The sequence below is a fragment of the Elephantulus edwardii genome, unplaced genomic scaffold, assembly GCF_000299155.1.
Source record: "Elephantulus edwardii isolate Elephantulus edwardi_28Jun2011 unplaced genomic scaffold, EleEdw1.0 scaffold00076, whole genome shotgun sequence".
Classification (NCBI taxonomy): Eukaryota; Metazoa; Chordata; class Mammalia; order Macroscelidea; family Macroscelididae; genus Elephantulus; species Elephantulus edwardii.
Window position 1 is genome coordinate 3,111,280 of NW_006399826.1, and position 24,246 is coordinate 3,135,525.

General features: G+C 42.7%; 1 protein-coding gene across 3 annotated transcripts in view; it reads left to right on the forward strand.

Annotated features, from left to right (window-relative positions):
* MAPRE2 (microtubule-associated protein, RP/EB family, member 2) overlaps positions 1-24,246 on the forward strand; it is a 165,557-nt gene that overhangs the window by 116,797 nt on the left and 24,514 nt on the right. For all 3 annotated transcript variants that reach the window (XM_006889179.1, XM_006889178.1, XM_006889180.1), the window contains one exon: positions 5,134-5,347. In XM_006889179.1, the coding sequence (XP_006889241.1) occupies positions 5,134-5,347 (214 nt within the window). The remainder of the gene's footprint in view (positions 1-5,133; positions 5,348-24,246) is intronic.

The window sequence follows — 24,246 nt, forward strand, 5'->3', positions numbered from 1 at the left end:
GACATGTTGCCAGGAGGGACCAGTCCTTGGAAAAGGACATCATACTTGGAAGGATGGAGGGATAGAGCAAGAGAGAAAGACCTTGGATGAGATGGATTGGCATAGTACAAGGATAATGGAGGTAGGTGTGTGGGAGAGAGTGAGATTGGCTCAGGGTAAGGCAGGGCTCTGAGCTGTGGTGCACAGGGTCTCTATGAGTCACAGTCAACTCAACTGTATGTAACAACAAGATCAAATACTGCCTCTTCGTAGGAAGAACTTACAAGAAAAGGCAAGGAAGGGATTTGGAAAAATATTGCTGAGTGATGTGAATGTGCTCCAAGCATTTGATCGAGATAGCATGATGGAAGCAGTCAGTGGGGAAATCAACCATATGGCAAGAGTGCTCGATTTAGAACATGAGATCGCTGGCATGCAGCAGCTCCTAGACCACAACAAGGGGACGTGACACATCAGGAGTTAGAAAAGGAGGCAGGAATGAGGAAAGGGAGAGAGAACTTGGCAAAAAAAAAAAAAAACACCACAATGTTTCCAGCGAAAGAAGTAGCTGAAACTGTTTCTAAGCTGCCTCAAGGACCCAAACACGGATCACTTGAAAGTAGGTAGGAAGATTTGGAAAGCTGTGAGATTCTTCCACAGATTACAGGAAGAAACAAAAAAGGACCATGCAGACAGCTCTCACTAATTTTCTGACGAGAAACACTGTCGCCATCCCCAGGGATAATGTAGGTGATCCAGTACCTTCCGCAAATGGAGTTGTTACCACATCAGACAAAATGCCAGCCACATCAGCTCTTATTGTTAGAGTGCATTTTAGTGCTTGTGTATTTTTTAGGTACGTAGGTATAACCTGTAGAGCCAGTTCCAGTGTATGGCGACCCTTATATGACAGCGCAGAGCCGCCTCATGGGCTCCCAAGCCCATGAGTCTCTATGGAGGCAGACAGCTTCCTCTTTATCCTGCTGAGCAGCCGGAGGTTCAAACCTCCGCCAAGCACTTAACCCCTGTGCCATCTGGGTCCTTACTGTGTTTGTATGAAAAATATATTGGGAAGTTGACATGTCCTGTTTCCAGCACTCAAATACAAGTGAGGATTGCATTTCTAAAAGGACTGATCACAACAGTCAATAATGATGAAAAATACGGTGAGGAGAAGAGGTATTTGATTATTTTGGAACCAGCTGACGCTGGTATGATCAGAGGGAAACCTTGTTGTAAGTTAGGGTCACTCCCATTCAAAACCAAAGCTATATAGTTACTCCTTACTTTTCTATATAAACAACACCACTTTGTATAAAAGAAAATGTATCTTTATTCATTCCTCTACCCATCTTTTTAGGTGGAAAAGAAAATCCTTTCATTGATTTATGGATTTAACCATCTATACAGCAAACTAATGATCTCTCTAGAAACATGTAGAGATTAAGGACGAATAGGTATTACAGAGGTTGAAGGGAAATCCCTATAGTTGGGCCTTGCTGCACTTTGTTAGCCTGTCTGCTTCTGAACCTCTAGGTTCTACCTGCAGAGCCCATGAGAGGCAGTGGCCCTTGTTCACACTGTCCGCAGCTTGAACAAGTGTGAGACGGCTCTGTGCAGTGCTTCACATGCCCCCTCAGAGTTTTACTATATGCACCTGGAGCATGTGTTCTGATGTTGTGTTGTGTCAGCCCCTGACCAGTGGCGATCCCATGTACAACATAAAGCACTGTCCAGTCCTGTGCCGTTCACATGAGCCGTGACGGGTTGAGCTTTTGTCATCCCTAGGATTCAGTGGGTGATTTTCAGCAGTTGATCATCCTGGGCCCTTCTTAGTCTTTATTGGCCTAGAAGCTTTGCTGACACCAATCCAGCCTCACTGACGGTTGGTTCTGCTTATGTGCTGCACTGGCTGAGAATCAGACCTGGGGCTTCCACGGGGAAGACAAGACCTTTGTCACCACCACATCCTTCATTTTGTCAGAGAATTGAAAATTAAGTCAACAGTCGTAAATGCCTTTGTTTAAAGCCTTGCACAATACAGTCCTCTAAAGCGATTGATAAATTACCACATAACTGGCGTAGGCACAGTGGATGAGCAGGTTAGTGAAGGGCTTTTTGCTCTAAGAAGGAGTCTTGGTGGCATAGTCTGTAGGGAGTTGTGCAACCAAGCCAAAAGTCACGCTTCCAGTAGTTAAGTCCACCAGCACCTCCTCAGGAGAAAGGTGAAAGTGTCCTTTTGTGCAGTTTGCAGCCGCAGAGAACCAATGGAGGGTCAACTGTGAGTTATTTCCAGTCAGTTGCGACGATCCGGTCAGTGTTATGCTCTTAAGAAGTCATTGCGTAAAACACTATCAGCTGAAAAATCGGAGAATGTGAAAACACCCAAGTGCAGTGAGAAGGCTCCGTGCATCATGTGAGCCGACTTCACGTTCTAGGGGAGGAAGAGTACCTTGCTCTTTCACCAAGAGTCAGCTTGGAAAATGAGAGAGCCTCCAACAGTTTGCTTCTCTTTCTGATCAACTGTATTTGATTGAGTTTGCATTTTAACTACTTTAAAAAAATTTTTTTTGCTCATGTTGCAAATTATTTAATGGGTGACCTAAAATGCTTCAGTTGCCTTTTCTATCAAATTGTCCTATTTGTAATTGTTTGGCTTTTTTGGTTTTAGTGGTCCTGATGATACATGCTAGGCTGGCAAGGATGCATAGCTCCCTAAGTGGCAAAGCCTTACAGAAGCTTAATCTGTGCCACTTCCATTCACATTATTATAAAATGAAGCTCCGTGCTTGAGGTGCTGTGATTCTAGCTGCACCACATGCTTATGTTCGTGCACACATGCTCGCTCTCTCTCTTTCTCACACACACACACACACACACACACACACACACACACTCTCCACTCCCTAACATACACACACTCTCTCACATACATACACTCTCACACACATACAGAATCTCTGTCTCACACACACACTCTCATAACATACACACACTTTCTCATATACATATACTTTCTCACACACAGTCTCTCTCTCTCTCTCTCTCTCTCTCTCTCTCTCTCTCTCTCTCTCACACACACACACACACACATATATATTCTCTAGCATAAGGAGTTGTGCTGCTAACCCGAAGGTCACACCTCTCAGGTGGTTGGAATCCACCAGCCACTCCCCCAGGAGAGAAATGGACAGTCCTGCGTGAGCGAGTACGTGAGTAAGCTCAATTAGTATTCCAGTCCAAAGGTGTAGCAAATAACAGTCTGACAATGGTGCAGTTAAGGTAGTAATCTATATTCCTTTCCATTTTCCTTCAAAAATGACAGGCTAATTAGATTAAAATTATTGCTAATTAGAGCTTAGCAGTCAAATCACTTTTTCTTTTTTACATAATTCCAAAGGCTCCTGTACGATCTCTAAAGGAAGTGCTGTCTGACTGTTAGGGCACACGTAGGAAAGGTGACTCCGTGATGAACGGATGTGACTGCTGTGCACCTCCGCCTCCAAAGTGCCTTCCGTGACCCCCTCAGGCGGCCTCCCTCCCCTCTCCCCAAATTCCTGTGGCATACGGTGCCTGTGGTCCTGCGGGGAGCCCGTGTGCTGCTGGTTCTGCATTGTGGCTGATTGTTTTCATACTTATCTGAGAAAGTTCATTTTGTTTCCCGTAAGTCATTAGGTTAATGTGTGTGTTTGCATCGATTTTAAGTCCTGCTCATTCATTCCCTTCCCCACCCCTACCCCCATTCTCATTGTCTAGTCAGAACCAACTCATTGCTGACCCTCCAGTGGGTTTTCAGAGGCTGTAAATCACATGAGAGGAGATTGTCTGCCTTCCTCCCAAGGAGGATTCAAACTGCCTGCCTTTGGGATGGTAGTGCAACTCCTTACCCACTAGGCCACCCAAGCTCCCTCTGGTTACTCTTTTTTCTGTTGTTGTTGTTGTTGTTATGTGCCGTCGAGTCGTTTTCGACTCATAGTGACCCTATGCACAACAGCCCTAAACCCTGCTCTATCCTGCGCCAACCGCACTGCCTCTGACACACCCATCCCGATTACCCCAGTCACCGAATCAATCCATCTCATAGAGGGTCTTCCCCTCCTGTGCTGTCCCTCCACCCTCCCAAGCATGATGTCCCTCTCCAAGGACCCGTCCCTCCTTGCAACGTGTCCAAAGTATGTCAGACGAAGCCCCAGAATCCTTGCCTCCAAGGAGTAGCTTGGTTTAATCCTCTCCAAGGTGAATCTGTTTGTTTTCCTGGCAGTCCATGGTACATTCAGTACTCTTCTCCAGCACCACAGCTCAAAAGCATCAACTCTCCTTCTGTCCTCCCTAGTCATTGTCCAACTCTCTGATGCATAACAAGCGATTGCAAAGACCATGGCCTGTATCAGGCGCACCTTAGTCTCCAGAGAGACACCATTGCTCCTGAGTACTTTAGAGAGGTCCCTAACAGCAGACTTTCCCATTGCGATACGCTTTTTGATTTCCTGACTGCTGGTGCCAAGAGTGTTGACTGTGGAGCCGAGCAAACTGAAGCTGTGAACAATCTCAAAAACTCTTTTTTCTAGTAACTGTAATTATTTTTAAGAGCTTATCCCAACACAGTTGGACCAGAAATAAAGCTTCATCCATCAGTCTTAAAAGCACAACATCTCAGGCAGTACTTTTCCAAAGGAAGATGCTTTTACAGTAAACACACCATGAGAAAAAGCTCAGCCTCACTTGGACGATGAGAGTTAATACTGCACTAGTGTGTTTATAAAGGTCAGATATTCCAAGAGATCCGTCATTTAGGTTTAATTCTTTTTTTCACTCATACTTAGTGCCATGGAGTTAGAACCAATTCATAGCTGAGCCTTCAGAAGGTTTTCAGAGGCTGTAAATTTCACAGAAAGACATTTCTATCTTTCTCCCTCTAAGCAGCTGTTGTTTTGAAACCACCTGAGAGGACTTTCAGGTTAGCAGCACAACTTCCTGCAGACTAGGCCAGCAGCTTCCTTAATTCTTTAGTTTGATGAAAAGTTATGTTAATTCTAGAATGCAGTTCGAAGCGTTAAAGGGAACTTAGGATGCAGTTAATTTTGATAACCCTTCAGTTGTGTTAAATGGAAACAAAGCTGATATTCGTGACTCCCTTTTCATTTTATGTTGCAGGTAATTCCGGTGGAGAAGCTAGTGAAAGGACGTTTCCAGGACAACCTGGATTTTATTCAGTGGTTTAAGAAATTCTACGATGCCAACTATGATGGGAAGGAGTATGATCCCGTAGAGGCGCGACAAGGGCAAGATGCAATTCCTCCCCCCGACCCTGGCGAACAGATCTTCAACCTGCCGAAAAAGTCTCACCATGCAAACTCCCCCACAGCAGGTACATCACATAGAGAATGTCTCCATCTTTCTTTTGTATTTTTTTTTTCTGTTTAGAGAGTGGCTCAGACCCACCTGTGCGGTCCTCTTAGCTGTGGTTCTTTCCAGCACCTTTGGACAGTCCTCATTGCCTGTTGGATTGTGTGACCACATTGATGGTCCAACAGTGATGTTATAAGCCACTGAAAAGGCAGAATTCTCCCTTTATCTCATGGAACCTAAATAGTTAAAACAATACCCAAAAGATAGTCTTCCTTTCCCCTCCCATTTTTCTAGGAAATTTCAAGCAGTCTTTTCAGATTTTGACTGATATATTTTATTGCTTACTTGTTGCCATAGGGAGCCCTGGTGGCCTAGTGGCAAGAATCGTGCTGCAAGAAGCACACAGTCCGAGGCCTCAGCTGCTTTGTGGGAGGAGGATGGGCGGTCTCCTCCCAGTTAACTGCCTCTGAAAATCCACCGGAGGGTCAGCGATGGGTCAGTTCCAACTCTGGCACACAACAACAATTGTTGCCATTATAGACCAGAAAACGACCTGATTTTTGCTTTAAATGAGTCCTCTATACACCTTCGAAGGAAATTCATGAACTATGCTTCTTATCTCCTGTGTGTTGCTGTTAGGTGCCATCAAGCTCATTCCTATTCTAAGCATTCCAATGTACAGTAGGACAAAATACTATCTGTTCTGTGCCTTCTCCATAATCCTTGTTAAGTTTGAGCCCATTACTGTCTAGCTATACTGCTAATTTTTGTCTAATTTTGTTCAAGAACATCACAATAATCCGGCTTTGTCCAAAAGTGAAGTTGAGAATAAATACCAAGAATTTCAAATTAGTGTGTGTGTCTGTGAAACGTTATAAAATATAGCATAAACATTCTTGCCATAAAGGCATAACTTCATTAAGCATAATATGTTCTTATGAAAGCAGGATCATTGTAAGTACTGGCTGTACTGGGTCATTAAATGATAACAGTCTCTTCAGGAGACCGTTTTGTTTCCATCTCACATGTGGCAGCCCTCGTTTTAAGCTTGCTAAATCATGACCCTTAAATTTGTAAGCAGTAAAATTCCTATTTAACAATTCCAACCAGAATGGATTAGAGATGCTAAGTGTAGGTCGTGATAGCTTTGTAATTACAATTTCCTTGCTGTCCCATTGACCTTTTGTTCTCACACCTGAGTTCATGGCTATGTTCCAAGAATATTTAGACCTTTAGAAATCTAACATTTAAAATTAAATTAAAAAGATAGAATGGTTACCATGATGAGTCTACAGAGTGTGTGTGTGTGTGTGTGTGTGTGTGTGTGTGGAGAGAAAGACAGTAAAAAAATGACTGAATGTTAAAAAGTAAATCCAAGTGAAGAATACTATTTTTAATTAGAACTTTTGCATAGCCTTGGAAATTTTCTAAATAAAACATCAAGCTACAGGGCTTAGGGAATGTGGAATAAGGCTGTCTGTGGAATTTCCGTGTCCTCTCCGCACTGCCATAGATGATGTGATTGCATGAGTGTTGTCACCAATAATACTTCCTTTCATTAAGAAAACGGAAAAGAAAGGCTCTTTTCTTGGCTTTTCAATGTTCACATAATTTGCTTAATACTAATTTCTTTACTGTGACCTCTGGTTTGGGGACAGACTTGATTGGTATTGTTTTAATTAGTTCAGTTATTCTCCTTGTATTTTAAAAAAAAACAACCAGAAACCACTATGTAGTGGCAATAGCTGGAACCTGGGTCCCCTGCATGGAGACTGTTGTGGGTCTTTACAAGATGGTTATTGAATTCTGGTGGGGAATTTGCTCTGGAAATCAAGGGTGAGAGAGCTGTAAGTCTTGGTGATGGCATCAGCAGTGATGGCACCAGCGGTGATGACACCGTTGCCAAGGGTGTCATCCTGGCCAAGACAGAGTGGTCCTCTCTACTGGTCAGCAGCAGCTTCTTGGACTCAGAAGCCTGGACAGTGCTAGTGCCTGTGGATATGGGGATGAGTCACACCAACATTGGGCCGAAGCAGTCAGCCACCTTGCACAAGCATTGTGGAGCTCACTGATTTTATTCCCCCAGTGACCTCACCACAAGGAGATGATGGGAACTTGGCTGTAATGATGACCCCTTCAGATGGAGGTAGCCACCTCCTTACAACACGCAAGGCCCAACTCAGCACAACTGTTTTCCTTTCCAATAACATAATGCCTTCCTGCCTCGTCTCCTGACTTGTGCAAGTCTAATTTCACAAAGACATGATTTTGAAAATCTCATCCTTGAAGGATAACTGCAGGAAATTGTCAGTGATCAATTCCTTGATTAGCAGGGAGTGGAGTAGATCTCTAGGGATTGGATCTTTGGGTCCTTTGCCAGACATTCCTGCTTGGTGACAGGCAGCCAGCCACTCCTTGTCCTTGGCGTTGCCTCCTAGAGCTTTCAGCTCCGTCACCGTGGTCAACCACAGCCCACAGATGACAGCCAAAGCCTCCACGGTAGCCACCACAGAGTCCTATCCCTGGGCTCCAGGCCCTCCCTGTGTTGGCATCATCTTCCAGTTGGTGATTCCCCAGAGAAGAAGACAGACTCAGCTTTCAGTTACTGTGTCTGCCACTTAGGGCAAGTTCTGAGACCCTGCCCAGCCTAGATTTCTTATCTGTGGCCTGGGGGTCAGCCTGGTAACTCCACACACATATGAATACACACACTCTCATCAGTATGTTTGGTGAATTCTTGCTGATCTATTTAAAATGGTGTTAGTGGAGATAAAAAGTGTAGACAAATCTGCTATTTAGGAGGTCAGATAGGTAGGATACTGGTGATGGATGGACATTGAGAAGAAAGCAGTATCAAGCATGATGTCTTTGTTTTTCATGCACAACTATATGGATGTTAGTATTGTTCAGGAAGTAGTGATGGAGAACCAGATTTCGGGGGCGGGGGGAGTCCTAAATTCACTTTGGACATAGTAGAACTTTCAGATAGTCAAGAGGAGATATAAGTATGCAGCTGTAAACATGTATACATGATTTCACGTGAACTGTTTCATGTAAGGAACTGTGGACTATCGGTAAATATTAGTGAGTGTTCCATATTTTCCTAGTAAAACCTCCAGTGAGAAAGGGAGTGAACCTTGTGGAATTAATGACATTGCATGTTAGGTAGAAAAAGAAGGACCTACATGGGAAACAGAGTAGAAGACAAAAAGATCAAAAGAAAACTAGGGAGAGATGTGTTGGTGTTGTTGATGCCAAAGGAGGAAGCAAAATGACTATCATTGTCTAAATCTGATGAGAAATCCAGCAAAAATGAGAACGAGAACTAGAAGAGTCTACTGGAGGTCCCTGAAGATCCTTAACCAATAGAGTCCCATTAGAATGATGGGATCAGGAGTAGGCTGGGGAAATGAGTTGGATGATCGAAGTAGAGGCAGCATAAAAATGCATCTCTCAGAGCCGAAGAATCATTGAGACCATGGAGAATAAAGAAACCAAGAATAAATATTTGTGTAAGGCGCACAATTAAGGGTCAGGAGGGGAAAAATAAAAGACTGAGAAAAATAAGCATCAGGAAAACCCCGGAGAACAGAGCATCAGAGAAGGAACAGTGGGGAATTTCTGGAAGGAAAGGCTACCAGCAAGGCTGGATGTTAATTGCGGCGAAATCCTACAAGTTGAAGCCTGAAAATAGGCCAGTGGTGTGTGACTCCAGGGAGGTGATTAATAATCCTTTAAAGAATTGGTCCATTAAAGTGCTGACTACATTCATCCAGACTGTGGTGATTTAACAAGGACATGTTGAGAATGAATTCCACCTAGACCAAAATTGTCAGGGAGAAGTTGGAAAAATGCTTGCTTGATGATGGAAAAGAACCTGGTGTTAGCTTCAGGAAGTCCAGTTGCAAAGACAGTGATGGTTTTCTTGATCTGTTCTTACTTGCTTTTAGAAGGCACCATGAGCAGGTTAGGTTGGGTTCTGCTGTTGTTTTGGTTTTGGGGTGTTTTTGAGATGACCCTGGAAAAGGAGTAAATTGGGGGGTAGAACAGAAGGAGCTGGTGGAGCAAGAGATCAAGGAAATAGTTAGAGTTTGGGGAGGAGATAAAATATGTCTTTTTCTGAAACAGAAGTGAGAAAACATTTGAATAATAGTTAAGCCACAGGGTTCAAGAAACAACGCTGTGGGATGCCCCAATTGGCCTTCATCATTTCAGCAATTTACATCAGCCTGGGAACTGGAGGTAGAGAAGAGGGGGTGAGTACTGTGCAAACTGAGGAATCAAGGACTAACATGGAATGGGAACGCAAGAAAGAGAAATGAGGGTGCCAGGTGTTTCCCATGTTACACTTCTTCTGCTAATGATGTACTGATTAATCTTAAAACTCAAACTGCCACTTTTTTAAGTTTTTAGCAGCAACTTGAATAAACCTTGGACTTTTTTTTCCCCTGTAGCCATAATGCACCCTTAACGTGTTTTCATGTTGGTACCAACACCTGCTTCCTCAAACAAAACTCTAATCATGCTGCCCTGGCCTCATTTAATGGAAGTCCCCTCATTTATCTTCACCAGAAGCTACAGAGAAGCTTGTACCATTTTTATAGAAAGGACGGCAGTGACCCTGAAGGTGAAATATATATTTTCCAGAGCCCAGCCTCCCTGGTGATAAAGTTGAGGAAACACATTAAAGTCAACAGATAATAGATTTGTTTTCTCATGTTCTAGAAAGAAATTATTCTGGAGATTTGTGTTCTTGATACCTTGTCCATGATTACCTCTTTGGCCTTAATTAAGGAGAAGAATATTTTCTAGTAGTCCAAATAGACCTTCACTTGTCAATGAAATGTATTCTGACTATTGAGTATTTAGGGTACTCTGGTAGCCTGAGTGTAAGAAGCTGTGCTGCAATCCTAATGGCACATGGTTTGAATCCACAGGCTACTCTGTGGGAGGATGGACATCTCCTCCTGTGTGATTTACTGTCTCCAAAAGCCCGCTGGATAGTAAGCTGTGGGCTGGTTCCCACTCAAAGGCACCAACAGCAACACTGACTATTGAGTAGGTTACTCAGATCATACTGGAAAAAAATTACAGCAAGGAATACGTGTTAGAACAGTATTAAAGGGCCATAATAGGAAAAATCAAACCCACCGCCTTCAAATCCATTTTAGGCAACCCTCGTCAGATTTCTGAAGCTTCCATGATAAAGCCTCAGCTTTATCCTGTGAAAAAAGCAAGGGAATTTGCTGACTTTTCAGCTCAAAGCTCAACTCAACCTTCTGTTCCACTAGGTCTCCGTTAATAAATAAGGAAAGGCTCCTATAAAGATTATCTGACCTCTTTTATTCTAAAGGCCCTGTATCCAGCATCTGGGAACATACCCAAGAAATTTGAAGCCAAGAGTCAAGGGTTTTTGTGGTTTTGGTTGTTGGGTGCCAACAAGTGGATTCTGACCCATGATGGCCCACTATGACAAAGTAGACCTACCCATGGGGTTTTCTAGGTGTGATCTTTAAGTGAACATCACTCAGCCTTTTCTCCTGCAAAACCTCTAATGGGCTTTGAACCACTGACCTTTTTGTTAGGAGCCAAGCACTGAACCATTGCACCACCAGAGCTCCTCTAAAGCCAGAATGTTGTTAAGTAATGTAGAGTCATTTCCAGCTCATGATGTTGCTATGTGCCGTCAAGTTGTTTCTGATCCGACAAAGCCAAGAACACAGAACAAAACGCTGAACCCAATCCTGAACCACCTGACAGTCTCTGCCGTGTTCAAGCCTCCTGTTCTAGGCAGCATGTCAGTCGGTCTCCTTGACAGTCTGCTTTTCCAGGGGTAATGCCCTTTCCCAGGCTCTGGACCCTCCTGAAAGCATTCCTTAAGTACATGAGATGAAGTCTCATCACCCTTGTCTAAGGAGCCCTCTGGCTTCTCTTCTTCCAAAAAAACACTTCCTTGTTTGTTCTTGTGGCTGTCTGTGGTGTGTGCAGTATTCCTTACTGACACTGCTATCCAAAGCCATCAGTTCTTCAGTCTTCCTAATTCACTGAGTGTTACACGTCTTGTTTAACTTTTCTTTTAACTGCCACTTCCATGTGTGCTATTTGTAGATCCGAGTAAAGTGAAATCCTTCACAAGCTCAAGGACTTCTTTTCTCCCTCCATTTTTCATGATAATGTCAGTTGATCCAGTTGTGAGGATTTTTGTATTATTTATGTGAAGTATAATCCATACTGAAGGGTAAAGACTTTGATCTTTACTAGGAAGTACTTGAGGTGCTTTTTTGTGTTCAGCAGACCAGGTTGTGTTACCTGCATACCACAAGCAGTTGTTAATAAGTCTTCCTGCATATGGTCCAGTATCGCAGTCATTTGCTTATGTATATACACCTTGAGTGAATAGGCTCAAACGCTATTCCTGATACATGCCTTTCCTGACTTTAAACCACACAGGATGCCCTTCTGTTTGAATGGCCACTGCCTGGTGTGAGTGCAGGTTCCTCATGAGCATAAGGAAATGTTCCAGAAGAGTCACACTAGTTGTTCCAAAGTCTGTGCTGTAGAAGTAATATACTGTATTAGTTAACTCCCGGGAGACTTCCTAGGATTCCTAATCTATAGACTGTTTCCTTTAATTTAGACCAAATTGTCAGAAATACAGAGAAATGGTTTCTTAGCACAAAACTAACTTGGACAAGGAGTATACCTGGTGCTCCTTTAATATCAGTGAAATAAGAGCCAGAATAGTTACTAAAATCTTGCCATACAGCCTAGTAGCCTGGAATCTTTATTACAGAATCCACCCCCGACCTCTCAATAACACCCAGGGTATGTCTGACACCAGCTTGGAATAAACTGGTATCTCTCTGAGGTCCCTTCTAATTCATAAGGGTCTGCTACATTTCTCTATTTATAATTTTGACCTTGAATCATTCCCTACCCTGTATATCATTTATATAGTCTCTATACTGGTCTGAAAGCCCATCATCCTTTCTCCCACGAGTCAGCTGATGGATTCAAACCACGTGCCTTTGGGATTGTAGCATAGCTTCTTAACCACTAGGCCACTAACTGCACTTTACAACAACCCACCCGTCTCCCTGCCTCTGGTCTGAAAGCGCATCTTCTTCGTGCATAGGTCTGATTTTGTCCATTCATAATGTAAGACAGCTTTTAATGAGCTTACTGGAAAATAACGATATATAACTATACACACACACACACACACACACATATATATATATAAACATTTACCTCATAATGATAGGAAATCTGAAACATTATCATTGATCCCGGAGTTAGAACCTGCCCGTGGTTGAATCTCTGAAGGATTTCAGAGGCATTAAATGCAGAGGAGATTCTCCCGGAGCAGCTGGTAGATTTGAACCAACTACTTTTGCATTGGCAACACGAATCTTGCCTCTAGATTTAGTAATATCTTAATTGTCTGAATAAGTGGAAACATGCAGGGACTGGAATGATTCACAGTATGAGAGGATCTTCTGGTTTGGTTTGGTATGTTTTCCTATTTCTTAATTATTTTTTTGCTTTGGAATACTTGATTCATTTTATAGAGAATTTATCTCACTCAAAATACTATTTTAGGCTGATATTAACATTTGCTTGCACATCCCAGCTGTGAATTAAAAGCAATGTGTGACAACTTAAACACATTGTGTGTGGCAAAGGGACCATTTTAGAGAGGGAAAGAGTGTCAGAGAATGGATTGTCCACATTTGGATACTTTTTAAGAATCTCTAGAAGGTAGAAAGGTTTAAGTGGTCAAATACTGAAGATTGGCAGTTTAGTTTCACCTCAGAAGAGAGGCCTGGGGAGCGGAGCAACATCTCTACTTTCAAAAGATAAAAGCCGTTGAAAGGTGGAGCATTTCCGCTTTGAATCAGCAGCAACCACTTTAGCGTTTTGGGTGGTGGTTGTCACATGCCGTCAAGTCGATCATGGCTCATAGCATCCAATTCACAATAGCTCCGAACCCAATTCGTCCTGAGCCAATCTCACTGTCTCCCACACACCTGCCCCCATTACCCCAGTCACTGTGTCAGTCACTCTCATCCAGGGTCTAACTCTCCTCCCCTGTCCCTCTACCCTTCCAAGCATGATGGGTTGTTAGATTTTTTTCTAGCAAGGGGGAAAAAAATAGACTTTTACATCTACCAGGCTATTGGGCTTTTTTGAGTATCTGATGAATTTTTTCTGCTTTCTTTGGTATAGATAGTATTTCCTTCCTTGGATTCAGACAATTCCTGGTTCAGTTTGTGGTGTGTGTGTAGTTGGTCTATAACAAGTTTTAGCAGAAGCTCTCATAATAAAAATGAGAGACTGCCTGGTGAGTTTTCTTCTTTCTTCATTCTGAGGAATCACCTCTTGAATTGCTTTTGATCTCCCAACCAGAAGCATGCATTAAAGTGCACACTCTCATAATGATAGGTGTCCATTAAAGTACATGTATCCTTGTGAATGATGATGTTTGTAAATTTATTGCTCTGAGCCATATCTGCAGCCTGAGATAGCTGTCTGGAGGCATCCACTTTTATGTGTGAGCACTTACTAAACTTAAAAAGAAATTGGAAGCTACAGTTTCTATAGTAACCTGAGCTTAGACACATCAAAAATTCTCGTACATTAATATATTTAAACCATGCTCGCAGATTGCAAATAGAGTGTGATAGATTTAGAGTTGCTATGGGAATTTAGTCTCTACGTTTTCTCTTTTCTGCAGGGATGTCACTGTTTCAGCCTTAACATCTTACTATCTTAAAGGTGTTTTCAGATAGGAAACCACCTAAGAAAAATAAAGTATTTGAACAATCATAATTAAGTCCATAAGCATAAATTGTAATAAATTTAAACAATGTTTTTAACTATTCAATATTTAAATACTCTCTCCCTCAAGGCCTCTAATTTTTAATTTCTTTGAGGCTGTTCAAAGGAAGCGTATAGTGCTACAGTGATTAAGGATCAGGCAGCTCACTGAAAGATCAGCAGTTCAAACTCAGCCAGCCACGTTACACGATTCACACATGATAGTTTGCTTCTATAAAGATCTACAACCTTGAAAACAAGGGCAGTTCTGTCTTACAGTGTCATTATGAATCAGAATCAACTCAACAGCAGTGAAGCTTTTGCTTTAAAGGTTATTCATACACCCTTAAAAATGTAACTGCATTTGTCCGTGCATTTTACTAGTGTTTGAATATTAGTTCTGCACTTGTTACTTGAGCCTCACCTGTGAGATCCTATGGCAGAAGAAGAATTATCTTTGTTTTATTCATTTATGTGTGTTCATTTGTTTCTAAGAGAGTCAGTGAAATATAACGGTTAAGAGTCGATTTTATTTTTATGCCGACCTGAGGTTTATGACCCAGATTATTGTCTCTCTTGGTCAGTGTACTATATTGAGAGTAATACTTTACAAATATTACGGTGTTGTCTATTTCTTTCTTCAAATCTGTTAAAGTTTTATTTGTATGTCTTGTTTATATCATTGGGAGCATAGATACTCAGATTTTTTTGGTATTGTTGGGTTTTTTAAGTTCTTCTAGAGTTTTGTCTGCATAGTACAGGCTGTTGATGAGTCTCCCTCTAATTCTCATAGAATCTGGCTTCTCAAATAATTTGCTGAGCATACAGATTGAATAGGTATGGAGAAAGGTTACAACCCTGACACACACCCTTCCTGATTTTAAACCATGCACTGTTCCCCTGATTCGTTCAGACAACAGCTTCTTTGCCTAAGTATACATTTCCTATTAGCACAATTAAGTGTTCTGAGATTCCCACTCTTCTTAATGTTAGCTATCATTTTATTATGATCCACGCAGTGTTATTTTGTCTTCTAGTGTCTTCACACAAAGACACTACACCACAGTGTCTCAAAAGCAGCAGATAACTTTAAACCAATAAACCAAAACAATAAACCAGGACAAGATGGAACAAAAAAGGTGACAAAATATTGAACTAGAAAAATCTTCCAGAAGAAGAAATGCTATTTCTGATAAGGAATTGAAGAGAATGATAGCTAAATATCTTTAGATTCAGAAAAAGTTTGAGGAAACCAGAGACACTGTCTGTAGCCTGCCATCTTACCCAAAAGTCAAGACTTCCCTTTCTTGTTAGCAAGATACAAGTTCGTTCATCTTTAACCATAAATGTTGGTCTCATGCCAAATCTATCATCAAAGACTTTAAAAAGCCAGGCTTGTCTGTGATGGCATTTGACTCTCTGGAGCCCCACAGAATAATTGAAAGCTCCCTCCTTGATCCTTCATGACCCCAAGCAAGGTGAGTCCATGCCTGTTTATCCAGTCAGCTTCCCAGGAGGCACCTGCTTGACAATGTTGTTTCCCAGGCCTTCATGCCTATCGGTTCACATACTCTACTGCCCTTGTGCCTATTTATTTCTTCAAAGAGTATTCATTTTTAAATGTTAGGCAGTATCAGCTCAAAGTAGGACATTTTTTCTTATAAGCCCCATAAATTACTTTGCAAATTGGTGGTGGTGGTGGTGGTGGTGATGGTGTTTGGTACTTTCAAGTTGGAACCTACTCATAGCTGATCCTCCAGTGAGTTTAGTGAGTTCTCAGAGGCAATAAATTGCACAGGAAGAGATGATCCATCCTTCTCCCACAGAGCAAGTGTTGAACTAGAACCATGTGCTTATGGGTTGACAGCAGCTCCTTACCTTTAGACTACCAGAGCTCTCCACAAATAAATGTTAGCATTTATTATTACATACATATATATATATATAGAGAGAGAGAGAGAGCTCTTGTGTCCTAGTGGCAAGAAGTGCACTGCAATCTCGAAGACACCACATGGTTCGAGGCCAGATACTCCACAGGAAAAGGATGGGCAATCTCCTCCCGTGAGAGTAACTGCCTATGAAAACCTGCTAGAGGGTCAGCTATGGATGGGTTGGTTCTGACTCTATGGTACAACAACAAATTATTAGCAGTAGTATTAGTATTAGTATTCAGAAAACTGTCTCTATTTTTTGTTATCCCATCTCCCATCTCAAAATTGCTTGCACTTTTATGTGAGGAAATCATCCCATCACTAAGCTGGATGATTCTTCTCAAGAGCCACTTAACGGCTGCTGCTTTGTCTACATTAAGGCTAGGATAAAGTGAGAAAGAGCACTTCTAAAATAGAGATTTTTTAAAATTTTTTAGTGAAAGTTTACAAATCATCCTGGTTTTTCATCCAGTCATTCATAGACTATGTTAATAAGGTTAATTGCAAATGATAAAATTATTCATAAAAGAAGTGCCCCATTCAGTGGAAGGAAGGTGAGATTGATGGTTCTTCCAGCTGCCCCTCCATCATATGTAAGATGTGTCCAGTCATTGTTGGGCACTGAGACCTTGTCTCCTAACACACTGCCTTTCCTTACATGTGGTATCGAGGAAGGCACAGCACTGCAGTATGAGCCAGGATACTAAACAGTTGTGAGTTTGGAATATTGAGCACAGAGAGGAGCAGAGGTTCATGAAGAATTCAGGAGCTTTGGATACTGATCTCCTGGCAGCATCTGTGGAAGGACCTAGGGGCTGCTTCCTACGAAGGAGCTGTGCATTTTTCATTCCTATCCCAATTTGTTTGCTTACTGAGACAATATTTTTGACAGAAGCTGATTTACTAATTTAATTATCAGATTTTAATTGTATTGGCTTAAAGTATGTACAATTTTTTTTTTCTCAAGAACTGTGCTTTTTTAGCTATTAAAACTCTTAAGATTACTCTGGTGCTGTTGTTATATAAGCTGTTGTGGTACTCTTTAAATCTATTGTGAATATGATTTTTTTTTCTTTAGGAAAGCTAGTACAGACATGTTTATTGAGCATATATTAAGTGTCCACTGTTGTTAAAACCATATATATTTAGTTTAGCTTCACAACAATCCTGAAAGATAGTGACTTACTTCTGTTTTAGAGTTAACAGAACTGAGGCATAAAGAAGTTCAGTCATTCACCAGGACATGGAAGAAGTAAGATTTGAAACTAGACCCCGATTCCAGCGTTCATTCTCTTAATCATTATATTGCATTGTCTCTGACATAGCATAGATACAGTTCTAAGTATGCTGAACCACAGCACATTTTCACAAACCCAATTCAAATTGTATCGTGTGTAGAGGAAACAGAAAGCTCGCCTTAGTGTTGCTAAGACTTGAAACAGCAGAACTCATGCTCTTCTATCTGGATACCATTTTTTCAAAATTCTTTTTTTTCTTAATTCAAAAACATTCTCATTCATCCTTGCAAAAAAGGCTCTTGAAGTGAGAGAGTGAGAGTTGCTGTATTGTATTGACATTTATCAAATGGAGGAATCTGAAATGTAAATAAAGTCCAGAATCCTAGACTAGTGGGATTGCTAATCTCATATTGGCCGAGTGGCAAGAAGCTGCACTGCAGTCCTGAAGACACGCGGTTCGAAGCTCTGTAGGAGAAGGCTAGGCAGTCTTCTCCAGTGTGGTTACTGCCTCTGAAAACCTGCCAGAGGGTCAGCTCCCACTACGGTATGCAACACGTCAGTTCATTAACTCTTAGAGTAAAGGATTGTGAGTCATTTCAAAGTAAAGAGAAATCCTCTCAGATCACAGGAGTAAGTGTTTGGACACGCTCTACTCTCTCCTCACAAAGGACTCCGGAATGGGCTAGCAGCCTGCATTGTTTTCCAGCAGCACCTGGGAGGCCAACGGTCCTGGCCCTCTTTGAAACGATGTTGAGGCCTTTCAGAAACAGCATCACGTCGTCGTACAACCACTCCTTCTATGTGATGAAATATTAATTGATTCCATGACTGTTAGCCCCCAGGTTGCTCTCATGGAAATAGCCTTTTCTCTTTCTTAGTAATATCACATGTTCTGTATCTCAGCCTAACAGTAAACCATTATACAAGCCATAAATGACTTAGCATTTATTATCATTTCCCAGTAAGCATAAGAGATCACTAGTGAACCTATTTTTTGTAGTTATCAGTGCCTAGAAAACCAGTTCTGACCGATGAATTGTCTAACATCACTAGGTGGTTTAAAGTCAATGCTAGTCCTTTACAGTTGTTGTTGCCTCACTGCCTTTTGATAGATGGTTCTCATTTAAGAATTTAATTATTGCAGTATCCATTTGGATCAAGAAAGATATAGACATAACCCAGCCAATAGCTGTATTTTAAATACTCTCCAGACATCTCCATCACTCTGACACTGTAGCTCAGAAAGTAGCATTACACACTACATCAGAGACTATAAATATTTTTGAAACAGCAGTTCTTGTTTTTCAGGATTCCTCCCCCTTTAGGTAAGAGCTTTAATTCTCATCCGTGTATTTAATCATGCAGCAAGTATTTGCTGAGGCAGATAGGGTCCTGGAGATAAACAGTAGGTCAGTTGCTGGGCCTCTGCTTTGAAAGAAGCCAGGGGAACTAGGCAATCCTGCCAGTAAAGAGACAGTGACAGTATAGTGAGATAAGGGCTGATGGGGAAGAGCATTCCAGAGAGAAAGAGTGGAAGCTTGAAGTCAAGAGAGAATGTGCTCTGTTGAGTCAAGTTCCTGTCACTCAGACTGTAGAGACAGGAGGCTATAGAACCACCCTTGTAAGCAGGTTTCATAAGGGTCTTTAGCTGCAAAAAATTACCTCAAATTTAACAGCTTTAAAACATTGGTTTTCTAGCTTCTGACGTCCAGGCACAGTTTAACTCCATTCTCTGAGATAGTTGCTGGAACTGTTGTCCCATCAGAACTCAACTGGGGCCAGATGTGCTTCCAGCCTCCCTCAGGTTATCAGCCCTGTCCTTGTCAACTAAAGAACCGAGGCTTCAGTTTCTTGGTGAGTGTAGCTCTCATTTCAAGAAGGCACCTGTTGTCCTTCCTAGGCTTTTCCCACATGGTTTCTGAGTTATCAAGGCCAGTCGGGGAGTCTCTCTAGCATGTCTGCCAGCAGAATGGAGTCATGTCGTTCTTGTTGTTAGATGCCATCAGGTTGAGTACGAGCCATGGCAACCCTGTGAACAGCTACCCTGAAGCCTGCCCTCTCCAGTGCCATCCTCAGCCTCACTGACACCCTGGAGCCCACTGCTGAAGTTCCTGTGTCCTTCCATCTCCTTGGGGGTCTTTCTCTCCTTCACTGACCCTCCATCTTTCCAAGAATGATGTCCTTCTCCAAGAAATGGAGTCAGAGCTACTGTAATATTGTCATGACTGTGGCATCCTAGCACTTCTTTCATCTTCTGTTAGAAGCAAGTCACCTGCCCCAGGTACATTCAAGGGAAGGGGGTGACGTAAAGAGGTGAATACCAGAAGGCAGTGTACATTATGAGGAGGCGGTCTTAGAGTCTGTCACGGAGGCTTACACTGGTTAACGGAGACATTAATCATTAATAATGGAAGGTTTAAACAGAAGCTTGCCCTGCGGTATAGAGAGCCTAGTTCCCGTACAGAAGACTGGCAGAGGCTGTGACGCAAACCATGGGGAGGGAATGATGCCCTATAAGAAAGTAATGGCCGTATGGGTTATGGAGACTTTGAAGAGTTATAATCTGCAAATTTGACTGACTGGGTATAGAACATAAAGGAGGAAAAAATAATGCAAGGCATCTAACTTGGCAGTTGATGGGTAGAAGCAGACACTGTCTCCTGTGGACCGGGGCTAGTAGACGAGAGTGCGTAATTCCATTAGGGCTCTGCCCTGGCTTCCCACTTGGCTGAACTCCAGCCAACTCTGTAGCCTCGAACATGCCTCCCTTGCAAAGGAGTCTGGGTAAGACAGTGTTAATGAATCACCACAGACGTGCCATCCTCAGACACGCAACCCAGAGCCTTATCTTAACAAACTAAGTTAGACTATGACAGGAATCTAAGGGGCGACATAGTCATAGAATTGTTTCCCCAAGAGTGATCCCTGAAAATGGCCTTTGTCATTTATAAACTTTTTGCTGAAATGACTTCTGAATACAGAGCGTATAGGGACACCCATGATGCTGTTGTCATGGTAACACCTATGTGTCTTTATTCCCAATCTGCTCAGCTTTTTCCAGCCACTCCCTTTCAAACAGTTACTTCCTCTAATGCTGCAGGAAACCCACAATGGGTGCTCCCCTAAATTACCATTGAGAAGCTAACATGGGGAGTGGCTGGGAGGACCCTTGTAATTTCTTATGCTCCGGGAACAATTTGTTTGAAAGGATTTGAATCAAGATGATGATTAGATTTTGTACACCTAACGTGTTCCAAAGCCAACTTGATTTTCTACTGAGATGTGAAAGATGTGAAAAGTCAGAATTGCATTGAAAGAAATAGAGATGATGTTCAAATAACTACTTAAAAGTTAGGATTGCGAATCTTGAAGCCATTTTAAGATGAAGAACTCTTTCCTGAAGAATTTTTTTCCCCCTGTGAGAAATTCTCTGAAACAAGAGTGACTCAAGCAGAGCCTGGAAAATACTGGAGGATCACATGATGGCTAAAAATAAGCACATCATCTCAAGCAGGGACAGTAACCAGGGCGGAAGTAACGAGCGCTCACACTCGCTGGTGTGCTCAGAGCCAGCCCCTCAGGCCCACGGCAGGCCAGGCTCTGTCATCTCTGGTCAGCACAGAGCTGGCTCTCCATGCAGCCTCGGCTGCCCCCAGCACGCACCCCCAGTGGTCCCTGAGGTCCTTTGTGGCCCACAAGCCCACTGTCCTGGAGCTGAGCCATTTATTGCATTTTCATGACAGTGACTCAAGAGGCTCAGTCCCCTGTCACTGGCTTTCCCTTCAGCCCTGCCATGGAATCAGTATTGTGTCTACTCCCATCTTAACATGACAAAATGCACATAGTTTAAAAGGGATGGAAAGTGATATGAGGGACTCTTTAGCAGGGTATATGATGAGGTTCTAAAGTATGGTGTTTCAAATGTTGTACCACAAGCAAAGCAAACCCACCTCAAATGGGGAATTTCCTGAGTGGCCTTTGACTGGTCCCTCTGTCTACCCTCATCTGCTGCTGTTCTCTCCACAGCCTAAGGCAGATGGGGCTGCTTCTGGCTCAGAATCCTACTGTCTCCCCTTTTACCTCAGAATGGAAGCTAAGTGCCTGGCCTCCTTTCTAACAGGTCAAACAAGGTTTTGCACTGGCATCGGGCCTTTTGTCTGCCTGGAATGTTCTTCTCCAGGTCTGTGTGGCTAACTCCCCCACCTCCTTCACTTCTTTGCTCAAATCTCATTCTTTCAGTAAGGCCTTGCATAAGGATTTATTCTTGACGCTGGCAGGCCCCAGGTGTTCCAGAAGCTATGACTGTGGAGTTGTTATAAGAGGTCCTGGCTCCCTGGTCACAGTGACTCCCAAGGCTGCCTGATGGGGTCTTGTCTCCTTGTATCTGTGTGGCCTTGGGCTAAATGAGACCCTTTAAAGTCTCAGTAAGAATTGAAACTAGAGGAGACCCACCGCCACCTCCACACTCCTTACCCTCCCTGCTCTCCTTTTCTTTTTCCAAAGCATTTACTGTATAGTTTAGTGTATCATTCAGTAAATATGTTCTTGTTTATTATCAAATTCCCTTGCTACAACTTGAGGGCCGATCAACTTTGTATTTTATCCATTGGTTTTTAATCCTATGTGCTTATTAACTTGCCAGGCACTCCTAGTGTTTCATGAAATCGTTGTTGCATGAATAAATTAATTAGGGTAATTTCAGGAGGAGACTTGAGCACCCTGACTGCAGGATAAGTAGAGTGCATGGACAGATGCTGCACACTGCATAGGAATGGGTGAGATGAGTGGATGATTAGAGACCACGTGTAAGACAGTGAACAGCCTGCAGCAGGACAAGCATTGCAGGGGGCATCGGGAGGGGGGAGAGGAAAGTGTGCAGGAATGAATGAAACCAATCTCTTTGTAAATCGTTACTAAAACTGGGAGAGGAGAGGAAAGGAATTTTTAAATAGTTCTTAAAAAAATAATGTATACTGCATTGAAACAGATGAGGGAGAGAACGTTTAAAGGGGATATATGATTAGATATTATTGTCATGACAGGAATCCAGAACGAAGGCTGCACAGTGGAGTAGACTTGAGGGAAGGGATTGTATAACAATGAAAGAATTTTACTTTTCAAAGAGAAGAGTGAACTGGGCGGGGGGGGCAGGGGGGGCAGGAAGAAAAGCACAACAATGAATGAATTGAAAAATTGTAAATTTTCATTAAAATTAATAATAGTAACATTTTTTAAAATGAGTGCCCAGAATGGGAGTACCTGTACCTGAGAGCTCACTCACGCGCTTTGGGTGAATTTCCACGTGATTGTGAAAATGAAAATGAAGTCTCATTTCGTTCTCTGTCCTTTTAAGCATTTAGTTTTCCTTTTGTTAGAAATGGGAGGCCAGTGTACCTTTTCATCAGCAGCTGTCAGTCAGGTCTCTGTTGCTGGGTAGTAATGGTAACGTATGCTGATGTTTATTGAGCACTTATTTTGTGCCATACTCATGTTAATTATTTCCCACGCCAAGTGATAGGCTTCTCCCAGCTCTAAGACTGAGCCACTGCTCTTCCTGTTTTATGCGTAATGAAACCAAAGTACAGTTACAGCTAGAGCCAAGCTGCTGGCACCAAGAACTGAATTACCTCTAAAATGTCTAAGACTATTTGCCTCTGTGTCTGCCATTTAAGTACAGAAACTCAGGGGAGACAACTACCAGTGAATAAAATGAATAAGTGATTTTTGATAGATAAGAGACAGAAAACCTCACCACCACCCTCCCCCAGCCACTGAGTGGCAGGACCAGGAGTCAACAGAAGGCATTCTGACTCCAGAGGCCCGGCCACAGCCAGCCCTGTGCTGTCCTTGTCGTAGAGCCAAGATGCAGGCTGTCCTTTCCTCTCCAGGTCTTCAGTCCCTCAGGGTCCTTGCGGCTTATGACTTGCAGTGTGGAGTCACTGCCCCAAGGTATTCCAAGAAGAGCTGCTCACTTTTATGAGCTGACACTGAAATGGCAAAAAGGAAGAACAGGCAAACTTTGCCAGAGGCCGTATTGCCATGGGGACTGTGGACTACTGATTTCAAAATAGAGGAACCAGCTTCAGAATGATCTCATGACCCCGGGCATCCAGTACTTTGTTGTTAGGGGTGGACTGACTTAAGTTCTGTTATGGACTTGTGTTATCACTCCTCACTCTGGTGGCAGAGTGGTTCAAGTCTTTAGTTAGTTAACTAGAAGGTCAGCAGTTCTAATCCATTAGCTGCCAGCCCGTCAGCATCCTGCTTCCATGAAGATTTAAAGCCTTGGGAACCCTGTTGGAGTAGTTCTAACTCTGAGGTCACTTTGAGTTGGAATCGACTTGTCGTCAACAGTGGGTTGCGAGGCCTTTTGATTTTACACAATTCCATTTGGGAATCAGTTGTCTCTCTCATGTTCATGTGGCATGGTTGGTGTAGAGTGTGTTTTGAGTGGATCTCTTGACATTTAATCAGGATTAAACAAGCAATCAGAGAAGCAGAGACACTGAGCCGCGTGGAGAAGGCTCAAGAAGAGAATCTCAGAGAAACAGGGAGGGTCCTCCGGAGCCAGCTGAGCCAAGGTCTTCTTCCCTGGAGCTGGCACGCTCGATTCCGACTTCTGGCCTCTTGAGCTGTGCGAGCAGACACATGACATTTCTGTTACAGCAGCACTAAGACATCTGTTTAAGTCGCATGTGGTCTGAACTTTAATAACCAAGGTGCCTTTTTTTGCCCTCAAAGCAGAGCACAGCTACAGAATCTACAAAGGGTCTACAAAGAGAAGCTATCTATCCAATAGAAGATTGGGTGTTTAAATAGGACATGACTATTTGGTAGTCAGAATTGCGCACACAGGAGCTGCCGTCAGCTTGCACCATGGTTGGTGACTGGTGTCAATGGTGTCACTCAGGAGACTCTTTCTGGAGGAG